At 39.7% G+C, this 14,696-nt stretch overlaps 1 protein-coding gene across 3 annotated transcripts in view; it reads right to left on the reverse strand.

The window, feature by feature from the left end:
- The window catches only part of EXOC6B (exocyst complex component 6B), a 494,441-nt gene that overhangs the window by 110,281 nt on the left and 369,464 nt on the right, over window positions 1-14,696 (reverse strand). For all 3 annotated transcript variants that reach the window (XM_070429462.1, XM_070429464.1, XM_070429463.1), the window contains one exon: window positions 11,596-11,669. In XM_070429462.1, coding sequence (XP_070285563.1) covers window positions 11,596-11,669 — 74 coding nt within the window. The remainder of the gene's footprint in view (window positions 1-11,595; window positions 11,670-14,696) is intronic.

Consider the following 14,696-nt stretch of genomic DNA (forward strand, 5'->3'; position numbering starts at 1 on the left):
CTCTGGTTTACCTCTGACTGTAGTTCTTTCTTTCATTTGGTTTCTGTTCCATCTTTGCTGCAACCCTTGGGACTTGACACTTCAGAATGTCCTTTTGGATCTCTACCTTTATTGATGCTGTTTGGTTCCCCTTTCGCAGTCCGTCCTACCTCAATTCTTCACCCAGTCCTGGTTCCTAAACTTGCCAACCTTCAGATAAGGGTTCTGGATGCCCTTTTTGGTCCTTGTTCCCCAGGGACCCATGCTTGTAACCATGGCTAATTCTCTTACAGGTAAGGGGGTTTCTTTCTTGGCAAACTGATATATGCCCCTGTTCCCTAAATCTAGCCCTTTGTTGGCACTCTCTGCTGCCCTCCAGCGGCTACCAGTAGTATGTACTCATTAGAAATTAGTTCCAAGGCCTGGCTCCGCTGCCCTTTCCTTGGCCTATGAATGTCCTCTAGTAGGACACTGGAAGTGTAGTTAATAGAGATGAGATTTGTTTAATTATAATCTGTTAGGCTTTTATTAAGCCAACATTGTCATACCAACCTCTGATACCACTGGTACTCCCAGGAAAAGTCACTGGTGATGGTTCTCCTGTCCTTTCTCCTGAAGATGTGATTGTCAGATTCCAGGTTTGTGGGTATGCATATTCGTGCTGTGTGTTGGAGATAAGGGAGAAACCTCCAGAGTTTCTGAGACTTGGCTTGTTGGAAGAAGCAGAGTAGTCCAGTGCTTCAGGCAAGCCTAACAGCTGGCCTCACAGATTACCTAGGTCTCTTAGAATGTAGCATGAGAGAATTACCAATCCTAATGAGCTAAGGTAGAAACTGCCAGGTGGTTACTATGCTATGCTTATTAGCTCTTCACATAAGAGCCGAAATTGAATGAAACTCTAGCTTTTGAACTGACAGATGTCACTATGAGGCTATCTAAAATGAGGCTGGCACCATGCTCACAATAAAAGTTACAGTTGTTCTACTGGAGCAAAAGGGTAGGAGGGTTGTCACAGATTAGGCTCATACTTCTGGAAAAGGCCCTTCTAACATCTACTGGAAAAGCTGTTCTTACTCTGGAGGAACCTCTAACTGGCAGAGCTCTGCCTCTGGGTTAAAAAGGAAGTGCTAGATAACTCTGATGACCAAGCTTTATTTTGGATTAGATTTCCTATCTAACCCAGCACTGTGCCAATATAGGTTGACAGTAACAATCTATATATAGAAAAGCCTAAGCCACCATTATGACCAGTTGACCGAACAACTGGTCGACTGGTCACTATGACATGCACTGACCACCAGGGGGCCAACGCTCAACCTTCCCCTGGTGGTCAGTGCACTCCCACAGCCAACCTCCCGCGGCTGGCCAACCTCCCACAGTCCCTCCCCCTGGCTGGCTGGCCCTACCCCAATCGGGACTGGGCAAGACGGCCCAATCCGCCTGATCACCGACCAGACCAAGGGACCCCCCCCCCCCCCCCCCCAGTGCATGAACTCGTGCACCGGGCCTCTAGTCACTAGAGTCTAGTGGATAATGTTAACCTGGGAGGCCCACAAGTCAAAGGCCAAATCCAATGTATTATTCATGGTAAAATATGTCAAAAGCCTGATGTTTTATCTCCTGATAACCAAAAATAGTCTACAACTGTTCCTAACTGAAGTTCCTTCACCATTGCTAATCTCCACATATCTATCCTTAATACAGTTTAAGGACTCTGACAGGGCCCAAGTGCCTGTCACCATGAGTCAGCATTTCTACACACACACACACACACACACACACACACACAGTCTAATGGGAAAGACCCTTAAAATGGCTCAGGAGCTCTCTCTCTCTCTATCAAGCACAACTGAGCCAAGAACCAAGTGTCTGTTGCCCACATTCCTGCTAAGTGGGTGTGCTTCCTCTGAGAAAGAGCAAAGCCCCTTGAAAATATACACTGCAGGTGATCAGACCATCCACCCTCCCTTCAAGGACCCTAACTGTTCACTATTTTTGAAAAATCTACCTTTTATAAGATCACCATAGTCTCATGTGGTCAGCATCCACTCCTAATACTTGTTCCCTTTCCTCTGGTTCCCAACATCCTGAAACAGCTCCATGGGACTTTAAGAAATTAGATCTATGTGTTGGTGAAATGATTTCCATAGTGAGAGGCTAATGAGTAGAAAACAGCCTTCCCAACATGCTATGATGTTATTTGGCCCAGTAAATACCTGGGTCTTTTCCTAGCATTTAAATGACACCTTACATAATTTATATACCAAAGAGTTGTATTCTGCTTGGATATTATTTCATGAGATGTTGGTCTGGAAAAAAAGATTCTGTGTTAAATTGAAAAAAAAGCCCTGAGGCAGAATTTCTGAGCTTACCTCCTTCCTGGTTCAGAGGCTGGTATGAGGTGAGACAGAGTCTCAGCAGTTCAAGAACAGACTCTCTCCAACCAAGGACATTCAGTAATCCCAGAATGTGTTACTTATTACTTATTCCATCTGCAAATTTTCCATGATGGCTCTAGATACTAATGTCCCAAGCAAGGGAAGGAGATATATCTGGTTTGCAGAAGCAGCAGCAGCAGCAGCAGCAGCACAGAAGCTAAAGACTTTATGCACCTGCACCCACCCTTGTGTATGCTGTTCCAGCCTTGGCTTCTATGAGGTCAAAGGTCTAACTCGGTGGAATCTATTTGCAAAAATGTCCCTATTTTCTTTCTTTCTTTCTTTCTTTCTTTCTTTCTTTCTTTCTTTCTTTCTTTCTTTCTTTCTTTCTCTTTCTCTCTCTCTCTCTTTCTTTCTTTTCCTTTCTTCTCCTCCCTTCCTTCCTTCCTTCCTTCCTTCCTTCCTTCCTTCCTTCCTTCCCTTCTCTCTCTCTCTCTCTCTCTCTCTCTCTCTCTCTCTCTCTCTCTCTCCTCCCTCCCTCCCTCACTTCTTTCTTTCTTTCTTTCTTTCTTTCTTTCTTTCTTTCTTTCTTTCTTTCTTTCTTTCTTCCTTTCTTCCTTTCTTCCTTTCTTCCTTTCTTCCTTTCTTCCTTTCTTCCTTTCTTCCTTTCTTCCTTTCTTCCTTTCTTCCTTTCTTCCTTTCTTCCTTTCTTTCTTTCATAGTACCAGACCCAAAGGTGTTAACTCTCCCCTTCTGGGGATGAGGAATTATTTGCTGGAATTATTTGCTGTCAGAACCTCCTTTGAGGTTAGAAGGACAACTCTGAAGGATATGGGTGTTTTTCAAAACAACGTGGGCAAAACAATTCTGTCAATACAACTAGAAGACCCTGCTTTCAAAACCCTTTTGAAGTATTTCAAGTTGACCATATTATTTATGCCATATTATTTATTTGATTATTTATATCAAACCATAGCTACAAGTTCTTTTCTGAAAGCCTGGGTATCAGTATACAGCAGACTTATCCTCCTGCGGATCTTTCCGGAAAACTCCACAGCAGTCCCTAAAACTGGCCATTGCAGAATCAATACAAAAATTCAAAATCTAGGGGATAAAGTGGCATCTCCTTGAAGCTCCAAGGCCATCTGAAGGAAGATTTTTGGAAGAGCAGAATGCTAAAAAGGCCTGTTTTATAAGCATGGGCAATCTACACAAGAATGTAAGCTTCATAATGGCAGGAACCATGTTTTATTCATTGTACTATGCCCACTGTATCACTCTACCCACAGTAACAATGCTAGGCATAATGTTGAATGGGTGAATGAATATTTTCTGATGAGGAAGATCTATAATTATATCCAAATGCTGGCTCTGCCTATGTTAAGACATGGACTATGGTCTGCAGGAACTTTTAGTAGCAACAATATCTATGTGGGTGGTCTAATACACTACTTACTACATCTTCTTCTAATCACCAAATGCCTTTGGGATATGATGAAATGACATCTACCCACATATACCTGCTATCTACATATGCTATCATATGGGTGATGCAGATAATCTTTTCCAAGATTACGTGTCTTATGACTTAAACCATTCCTTCCTCCCCCACCACCCACGTCAGTCACAGGAATAGCACTTCCAACTCCATGAGTTATCAAACTGTTTGATTTCTGACTCCGGTACACATGACTCCCAGCTTCACAGGCTATTCAAGATCATACAGAATCTGAAGGTCAACAAAATATTTCAATTGAACATTTGGAGAGTACTTCTTCTGACAGCATCACTGATCTATACACTCCACATGCCAATCTGTTTCCTCCACCAAGAATATCCTTTCATGAAAACTTTCCCCAATTCTCTCCTTCCCCACACCTCTTGTCTTCACCACCATGACAGCAACTCAGTAAATGCCTGGGAAAACTACAGACTCCCACTCCCCCCAAATAAAACCCAAGTTACAGCCCAGTAGATTAAGAGCCAGTATTAAGGAAGTACAGGTGGGAGATGGCTTTCTTCCCGTTAAATACAGCTTAATGGTTGTGATGAAGACTGATACGTGAGGCCTTTTAAGATGTGGGCCTGCCCTACATCTAGCCTCCAAGTTAGGGGCTGTTTAGACTGGCCAGGGTTAAATATTAACAAATAAATTCTACTGACTATATATCATTTTGATATGTGGTATATCAGACAAAATAAGTTTTTGATATAAATGGATGTTCTACTGAGGTTAAAATATAAGTAATTATTAAACAAAGTTAAGATTTTGCCAAAGAGCCAATAGCAGACAAGCAAAGAAGGAATGTATCACTTAGAGGGAATATTGTTCATTAGACTTAGGGCAGGGCAAAAGAGAAGGAAAGGCGATTTGATTCATAAACCAACATTTTATTGAATAGGATGGGAAATAGGAGGGGCATTTTGGAATAGTTAGATTCTTAAGTTATTTTCAGGTTTCTCTACCTGATGTTGACTAACCGAAGTATTGATTTTACATCAAATTTTGTACAACATCTCCAAAGAAATACACAATTATTTCTCTCAGGTCCTATACTTGTTTCTAAGGCAGGTTAAGTGCCTGCAATGGAAATGCACTGTGTTTACTTTAGACTGAAGGTGCAGAAAGTGGGGAATAACTGGCCTAGAGGGAATGCAACCAGCTCAGTCTAAAAAAAAAGCTGTAGATATCTTGGGATGGCTTTGCTGCACGAGAGTCATTGCCAACAATTTCCATTCAGGAGATTTCAGGCAATGTCACAACCTAGTTCATTCAGTTTTACAAAAACGTATGTATACCGGAAGTAAATAACAGTTGGAACCAGGAACAGAAATGTGATATTACTAAAGAAAAGAACCTTTTCAAACCTTTTCCTGTTGGTCAGACATGTAAGGTGAACAACCATAAATTAAATAAATATATAAATTATATAAATAATTATCTGGAGGAGTTGAGAGTCCCTCACAATGAAGGCGAGTAACAGAGATGTGAAATGTCTCAGGGTGGCCTGCAAAAAAGCAGCATTTGATGAGGAAAAGTATAGGACGTAAAACAAAGAGGCCCATGAGGAAGCTGAACAGTAAAAATAAGGTTAAAGGAGAGAAATTAAGAAATGGTAGTTTAAAGAAATTAGCCTAGCTCTTAAAGGAGGACAGATAGACTAGGTCCTGGCTAAGTCAAAACACACACACAGTCGCAGAGCAAGGGCTGCTGGGTGCCCGGTGCACTCGAGTGCCCCTTTGTGGATCTCTGGCAGGTATTACCAGAGGATCCAGTTACCAGGTCTTCCTCCCTGTGTATATGATAAGATCTGTAAACGCGGGCTTGAGGCAGAGAAATGGTGATGTTGCTGGTATTATAACTGAAAACGGTGAGATGTGCTGGAAGACGATCACAGCTGTGTGACTGATACAAAATCAGAGGATGTTATCATACTGGCCTAACTCAAAAGGGATTGGTGTGAAAAGAGAGAAAAGGAGGCCAGAGAAGCATAGAAGACTTAACAGCAAGCTGGGGCTGTGGATGCCATGGTTCTCCGCTCCCAGCCAGCAGTCCAGGTGCAAAAGGGTAGAAAGTACAAGTCGTGAATTAGGCATGAAATGACCAGTAACGTAATAAACAGTTATTTTAAATGTCTGCTACCCATTTTTTGCACATTTTTTGGAGTAGGGACTTGGGCTGGAAAATTTAACAATACTTATAAAAACGACAAATGAACGTGTTCTGGCCCAGCAGTTCTATTCCAAGAATTTATAAGACTGGCATACTTACAGATAAAAAAAGTGTGCATGCAAGGTTTCTCATTGAAATGACAAAGCATTGGAAACAGGCAGGTCAGGCAGTAGGGATCGCTTAAGAAAATCACGGAAAAAACCACAGTGGGATATTATGCAGTGGTGAAAAAGAATGAGGCGGCCTGGCTTTCTGATACTGAAATCCTTCTAAGCTACATTGCTAAATGAAAATAAAGAGGAGTATGTATTTGTAATTACTTTTATATGTATAAATATTTCTAAATAACACAAAAAGTTAACAGCAGCAGCTACTCTTGGAAGACAAATTTATTGACCATGAATGAATCTTTCACCCCTGTTATATTTTTTGTTTTTGTTTTTTTTTTCTATATTTTATTGATTTTTTACAGAGAGGAAGGGAGAGAGAGAGCTAGAAACATCGATGAGAGAGAAACATCGATCAGCTGCCTCCTGCACATCTCCCACTGGGGATGTGCCCGCAACCAAAGTACATGCCCTTGACCGGAATCGACCCCAGGACCTTTCAGTCCGCAGGCCGACGCCCTATCCACTGAGCCAAACCAGCCTTGGCCCTGTTATATTTTTTGATCATGAACCAGGTGAATGTTCCATCCCAATATTATAAAAATATTTACATTATAAATATGTTCTAAAATAATTAAGGTCATTGGAAATCTCACAGTCTAATAATGCTATATAAATAAAAATCAGGTTTAAAATATTATACATACAGTAGAAACCTGATTTTGTATAAACTTATATACAGGTAAAGAAATTGAAAAAAATATTTTTTCTCTTGTTTGAATATTTCTGTATTTTCCAAACTTTCAGATAGCATATTTTTATAAATAGATAAACACCATGTAACTTATTTCAACAACATATGCATATCTTATTTGTATATTCAGTTAAAACTGGTGTTAACACGTACACACACACACACACACATTTTAAACAAAACTTAAAACCAGCTACTTTCTATGCTTGAAATACCTTCTGCCTAACCCTAAGTTTAACTCTCCACCTTTTCCATGCAATATTTTATAAAACCTCTTCATTTTATAGCTTCTTTTGGTACCTATAGATATAATCTCACTCTTGACTTACATTGCTTATTTTGCATCATTTATATGAAAGTCTTATATCCCAACTGAAGTGTTAAGTTGGAATCTGTTTCCACATTCCTTGATTTGGGCTGGCCTTGTAACTAGCTCTAGCCAATAGAATAGATGGTTTGCTAGTCCCAAATATAGGCCTCAAGGCACATTTCCTCTTACTCTCTTGGATATGTGCCAAGATGAATGTGAATAAGCCTGGGTTAGGCTGCATCTGGGTGAGAGACCACATGGAGCAGAGAAGAGCGGGCCTAGCCAAGGCATTCTAGACCAGGCAGTCCCCAGCCAACCTAGCAAACTTACCCCAAAGCCTGAGTGAGCTCAGCTGAACCTATTGAAAACTGCCAATCCATAGAAACTTGAGCTAAACAAATGGTTCTTGTTTTAAACCAATACATTTTGGAGTGAAGTGTTATGCAGCAAAAGCTGCAAATATAATTGAAACATACATAATGGCTTCATCCTTCCAATGTCATATTTATTGCAATGCATCTTATATTAGAGTCTAGTATTTGCTGATCACCTCTTTGCTCCTGGAGAGCAGGGACTGTATCATATTCATTTGTGTATTCCCACAGCACCTAAGTTGTGTGATATAATCTGTGTTTTGTTCAAAGTAGTCACTCAGAATTTGATAAACTGCAATAGAAATCAACTGAAGTTCAAATTCTGGTGTTCATCAGCATTATTCTACTGAATGTTTAATGAGAAAAATATAATCATAGTACTGTTAAAGAATCAAGTAACTACTGAGAATCTACTATTGGTTTTTATTTTAATTTCCAATTATTTTAGGCCAGTAAGTATTAGTAGCTCGAGTGTACATGTCCTTCCTTCAAGATAGTTCATAAATGAGTCCTTAAGTTGTCCTTCTCAAGATTTAGTATTAATCCAAATTTAGATTTTGATAGAAATATGCACTTATATTTAGTATATGAATATGAAGTTGCATTGCAATACTACTTTTATGAACTTGGAAATATAGAAAGTATAAAGTGGCAAAGAAGGAGATTTTGATGTTCACTGTCTAATTCACATTATTATTAACAGCAGGTTTTCTAAACCTAGAGATCTGACAAACGAGATATATATGGAAATGTACTATAACTTTGAAGTGCTATACAAATGTAAAATATCATGAAAGCTTGTATATTCAAAATGTCATTTCAGTCTTTTCCTTAAGAAGTAGAAAAATTAGAATAGACAGGACAGGCAAGAAAGGATGAATAGTTTTGCTATCCACATCTAATTTGCTTCCTAATAAAATTCTATAGCTTTTAAATGACACTCTGCTATTATAATCTACAATGAGATGATTTCTTCACATATTCCAGGTTTTGAATATTTTAAAAATTATCATCCACTTGATGGACTGAAACACTGTAAAGCAAGAGAACATGAAAGCATGCTCAGAATGAACACACTCATGAACAGTGAGATAAATACACTTAAGGACAGTAAAAGAACATCCTGCTTCACTGAACTGGGAACACGTCCTCCTCTGGCATGGGCGTGCTCCCTATAACTTACCCTAACTCTAACTTCTTCCTTTTAACATTTGCCATTCCTGTTTATTGTTATGTTTGACTTACAAAGGGCATGCTATTCAGTTAATAAGGTGGATATGGAACCAGAACCCAAAAGGTTTAGATAGGCTAAATAAATAAAAATGCTCAAAATCTGTGTTGTTAATATGTTTAAAAGAAAAGCATAGACCAAAGAGAGTAAAGTCCCCAATTCTGGTCCATAAAATCAACCATATGAGGACTATCTGAGGAATGGGTAACAATGCTACATTTGAAAAAGATTCAATTACTAGAAGATAGAAAGTTCAATAAATCAGAATAAAAAGCCCATCCCCCAATTTGAGGTTATTAATGTTATTAATAAAAACATGAAGAGTCAAAGGGTCAAAGTTAAGTGAGACAGAGTTTAGCCAACTTAGGAAATATCTTTCTCATAATCAGACTGTCCTAAGGCGGGCCTGCTGCTTTGGGGCAGTTGAGTTCTCTTCAAGGAGGAAATCAAGCACAGCCGGGGTGCTGTCCAGAGAGTCAAGTATCAAGCCAAAGGTGATACCACATGATTTTTAAGATTAGTCCCCGGCCCCGAAACTCCTTAACTCTATTTTAGGATTCCGAAGAGCACATCCAAAGGACACAGATTCAGACATTAATCATGCCTCATTTGAAGTCTAGATACCTCCTTTGGAAACCTACTCCCAAGCTTTCTATTTATAGTTTGAACATCTCTATCGTTCAAAATAATCGTCTCCTTTAAAAAAAAAATGCTCACTTTCAATATGTTATGAGAATGACTAAAATAACTGTAAGAAGATCAATATTTTCAGCATCGGGTGTGGAAGGATAATTTTTCTCACAATAATTCAACCTATCTGAGACCTCCTGATAACGAGCTGCAGCCTGAGAGCTAGGAAAGGTTTCCAAATGACCTGTTAAAAAATGTAAGCTGCTCTAATGGGGACAGACATTAATAGAAATTAGGCGATCAATATAATCGGAAGACATACTCTTTCTTTATTAGTAAAATGTTGAGGTTTAGGGTTCTACTGCTCAAACATCATAAAAGGGTGTGGAGAATAGAAATGTGACAGGAAACAGGAACTTCAGCATAAACAGTGCTCACCGAGAGCTCACAAGTGCGTGCACATTGCTCCCTGGCTCAGATCCGCCTTATTTTGGCTGTGCTCTAACTCATTCCCTTCGTTAACATTTTCTGTGAACACTAGTTGCTGTCCATAGGGACCAAAACCACAAACTAGAGAGAATGACCACACTTCCTTCTCATGAATAGTGAGAAGGGAAACATTTTTTCCTTGGATGCGATTTTCCAATGAAATTCAATTTCTGCTTTCCAAGAAAAGCCGATTGGCTCCGAAGTTTCTGAGAAAAAACAATGGGGAAAGTCCAATAGATCCACTCCACAAAAACCTAAAGCAAAATCCCAATCTCTCAGCCTCACGTCAGCCCACGGGTTAAAACCTGAATGTCTCAGTTGAGTTGCTGAATCCACAGGTGGAAGGTCTTAACGTAGAAAGAGATACTGAGCTCCATTTGTGACCATGCTGAGAAAGCCTTTATGTGTAAGCGAACCCCCACCTCAGCCCTCAAATATTAAGTTGACACACGTTTCGGGGACGCGGCCTGAATCCTCAAACTTTGGCGGATCTATAGAGACACAATTTTCTGTTTTCTGCTTAACAGGGCTTTCCAGAATTGTCATCAGATGACAGATTACACCACCCCATCACAAGGATTCGGGGGTAGCTCAAGCCATCCATTATGGGGCAAAAGCTGTTCCAGCATGAATCGAGTCACAGTGGTAAGGAGACTACCGATACAGCTTTAAGAAATACCCTGGGCATCTAAAAGTTTTCAGAATGCAAACTATGTCAGCTCTGAAAACAAGAGGCACTGCATCATTATGGCAGGAGAAACAAAGCCAGCCCCCTTCTTAAAACAGACCAAAAAAAAGATTGTTTTAATAGGAGAGAAGCATCAGTCATTGATTCTTACTTCATTCACACTTTCTATCCAACCCCATCCATCTTCAGAGTGAAGAGATGACAGAGCCCAGTTCATTTTCTCCCTCTTGAAGCCCCCGCCCATCCTGCTCCTCTGTACCCAAACCACCAAGGCCTACCCACCATTTCAACCTGCAGGCCACAGCTCTATAGAGCAAGTCTTTCTGTCTGATGGGCTTGCAAAGCTCTGGTATGCATACGGACAGGTTTTCATCATGTTACTTTAATGGGGTTGCCTGTCAGGTTAGTGTGAGTGGTCAGGGCCTTTGCTAATCATCTTCTAAAATGACCATTTAGTCACTCATGGCTGACCACCTTCTACAAAGGAGGGGATGGGAAGACTTAAGGCAACAGAAAAAAGTCAACAAGCCTAACCAACAGTCCAGAATGTAAAATATTTCATTTTCCTTAAATGCTCCTGCCCTCATTATCTGCAAACAAAAGTTCTCTAGGCAGGCAGTCTCTGCATCAGTGCACCTGCTTAGCATTGGTTTGCTGAGTTATCTTTTTGCTGTGTCTGCAGAAGCCAACTATAACACAATGGGTCGCATCACTTGAGGGTCACTTGAGTCCCTCTACTCTTTGGGTCCCTCCTCCCACCTCCTGCCTTCCCTTCTACCCACAAAACCTTTAACTCCACTATAGCTAAGGATCCCAGATAGCTAAATAAAAGAGGTGGCCTCAAACACAGAGAAAAACCCTTAGGTCTCCAGTGTGAATCGCCAATGCCAATCCCCCGTCCCTCCCCTTTTTCCTTAAGACCTGATGGTCTTCAGTCACACATCTTAAAAGAAAAACAAAAAACAAAAACACAAAGACTTACTTGTCTCAAGTCGATGAAGGCCAACTGCAGCGTGTCCTCCTGGAACCCAGGCACCGGGCCGGATCTGGCAAACTCTGTGGGAAAGAAAAGAGGATAAAAAGCGCCTTTAACTAACCATGGACAGGGAGATTGGCAGACGGATGACAGGGAAGACAAGAGAGGCTGGGGGAGAGGAGGACCAAGCTTCTAAGGAGTCATGTCTCTCTCCCTTCAGCTTCTTTGTTTGCCCTTCAAAATTCGTGTCATCAAAACACCATTAATTCCAGCATCCTGACAGCAAGGAAACTGTACTAATTCGACCTGAAATTTATTCCCATGAGCTGCGCTGGGCTTCAGAGTATTTGTTTTGTGAATGGACAAACAACTTGCAAAGGAGGAGGGAGAGGGGGAGAGAAAAAAGTTTTTCCTCTCAACACAATAAAATCTTCAGCTGTGAAACTCTTTTCAGTTCCGAAAGCTATTTATATTTTAGATCGCTGAAGGAATTTTCCAATTTCACGCCTGTCACCTCTTTCCCCAAGCATTTATCAAAAAATATTCCCTGCCACATCATTAATTATTCCCTTACTGATTATTTGCATTATCTCATGAGTGCACTATTGCCAACACACCATGCACACACGCACACACCAGCAGCAGAGGCGCCCAATGCAGTGTTTGGCTTTTGAGCAAAAGAGTATTTGCAGATATAGAAAGGCCCATCGAAATAAATCTTTCTACAGAAACTTGGGGAACATTTGCACATGTCCTTCTTTCTAGTATAGTTTTTCTTCTTGACTTCTACTTCTTATTCCACTTTCGAACATTCCTTTTCTCTTTCCTCTACTCCAATTTAGTCTTAGGTCAAAAAGAACAGACCACATGAATGCAATTTGCAATTTACAGTAGTGCCTTGGGTACATGCTCAGTTTATGACTCTGGCTTCTATATCGTTAACAAGAAGATAACTGCACAGGGCTACAGGGACAAATACTAGTAACAGTTAAGAATGTCAAATTTTATTGTCCCTAGGCCTGCTTATTATGAAATCAAAAGGTCTTGTGTAAGCCCCCTACACAGGAGCGTGTGTGTATGTGTTGTGTGTGTGTGTGTGTGTATGCGCGCACACACACAGGAAATTTAAAAGGTAGACAGTTATTATGTCTTGAGTTCTCTCTGTGAAGCCAAAGTGTGATGGACATTAACATCAATCTACTACTCATCTCAAAAATAACTCGAGGATCTGCTCAAAGCAAATATGAAAAGGAATGCTTTCCTTTCAATTATATTTTCCTCCAGGAATGAATTGAAGAAATTATCGAGAGTTGATATCATACTTTCCTTTTGAAATTAAATAAAATCCATCGGGATATTTGCATATTTGTCTGGAAAATCACTTCAAACAACTAGTGACTGGATATATTCAAATGACGATGTGTGAGCAATGATAGAAATTTCTGTCCATTAAAAATATTTTCCACCTACAGGCTTCTAAGACATAATAGGTTTTCACTAAATCCTGGCCTAACTTTCAAAAATAATGCTACCCAGTCAAGTTGCAGGGATTATGAAAACAGTGTGTGCCATAAAATTTTAAACAACTTATTAAAGTGATTAAAATATAGCACAAATGTACATAAAAGATTATTTTAGACATTTCAAATAAAAATTATTCATAAATGAAGAAGACAAACTATATACCACAATTCACATAACTAAGTTTCTATTTGCTTTGAAAAGAAAATTCAAATGTCATTTATAAATTAATTATATCATATGGATAACCCAAATGATTAAAGTTTTAAAAGACTAAAATTCTAAAACTGTACAATACTTGATGAGGGCCCAGTTAATAGAAAGCTTGACATAATCCATCCTTCATATCTTACAATAGCCATTATCTGTGATAACCTTGTATACAGCAGCTGTTGAAGTCACACGTACAACTTTCCCATTATACGCTCCTGTAGAAAGCAGTTCTTTGAATTATGGCCACAGCCCCTCTCTTTGACAGCTTTGATTGGCAGGTGGTCAGCTTCAATAGGCCTCCCATGCATTGTGCTTTCATCCAAGGTTGGTAGATTATTACAACTGCGCCTGCATGACTCAAGGCTATGCTGCATCATTTGAAGTTTGCAGTCCTCTCCATCAGTAGGAACCCTACTCGAGTCAAAATGCAGCTTCTAGCAAGATGTTCTACTGCCTACACATGTGCAACTCAGAAAAGTTACCCCTCGATGCATGGTTTGAGAGCTGGCTAAACATTCTTGAATCTCCTTATTGGGCATGCTCCCTGGGGCTCACAGGTGAAGCTGAGGAAACCCTCAGGATTCTGGATGTGATACATACTTAGTTCTCAGAGTCTCACTTTATAGACCTCATTTTTATGACATAATGAATCTTCCAGATTCCCAGAGGACATAGTGGCCTTTTAGATTTGACTTTCCTTTTATAAATCAAGAAATCAAAGAATGACAACTGCATCAAGATATGACAAAGTAAAGATTAATTTTCATGTAGAGCTTATGGAAATGTCTAATTACAATATAGTCAACTTGATATTTGTATTTTTTTCTCATTGTCTTATGTGTGTGATTGTTGTCATCCCATGTCGATAGTAAACTCCTTAAGGATAAAGAACATATCACAGAACCTAACAAGTATTCAAAACAGTAAATGTGTATCAAATACTTATATATTAAATAAATAAGTTACAAAACTAGCAAGATTCATTAATCACACAAACTCTTCACTGCCAATAACAATCTTTTGATAGCAATATAGGTAAGGTGTTATAACATGAATATCGATGAGCAGGCTTTAGGAATTTATAAGTTCCCTAAAATTAGGTGCACAATGATTTAGGGGATAGGCTCTGGGGTCATAAAAACCAGAGTTTGAGCCCAAGTTCCCCTAGCTCTATGGCCATGGGAAAATTAATCTCCTTAACCTTCAATGTCTTTATCTCCAAAATGAGGATAACAGTGCATTCCTTATAGTGCTGTTTTGCGGATTGCATGAAATAACACATGTAAAGCAGTTGGCAGAGTGCCTGGCATATCATAATTGATTATCATTACAATTAGTTTTTGGTGTGAATATGCATTTCTCTGGGAAGAAGA

Source organism: Myotis yumanensis, unplaced genomic scaffold (assembly GCF_028538775.1).
Source record: "Myotis yumanensis isolate MYYU_CA2020_CCGP unplaced genomic scaffold, mMyoYum1.0.hap1 SCAF_11, whole genome shotgun sequence".
In the NCBI taxonomy this organism is placed as follows: domain Eukaryota; kingdom Metazoa; phylum Chordata; class Mammalia; order Chiroptera; family Vespertilionidae; genus Myotis; species Myotis yumanensis.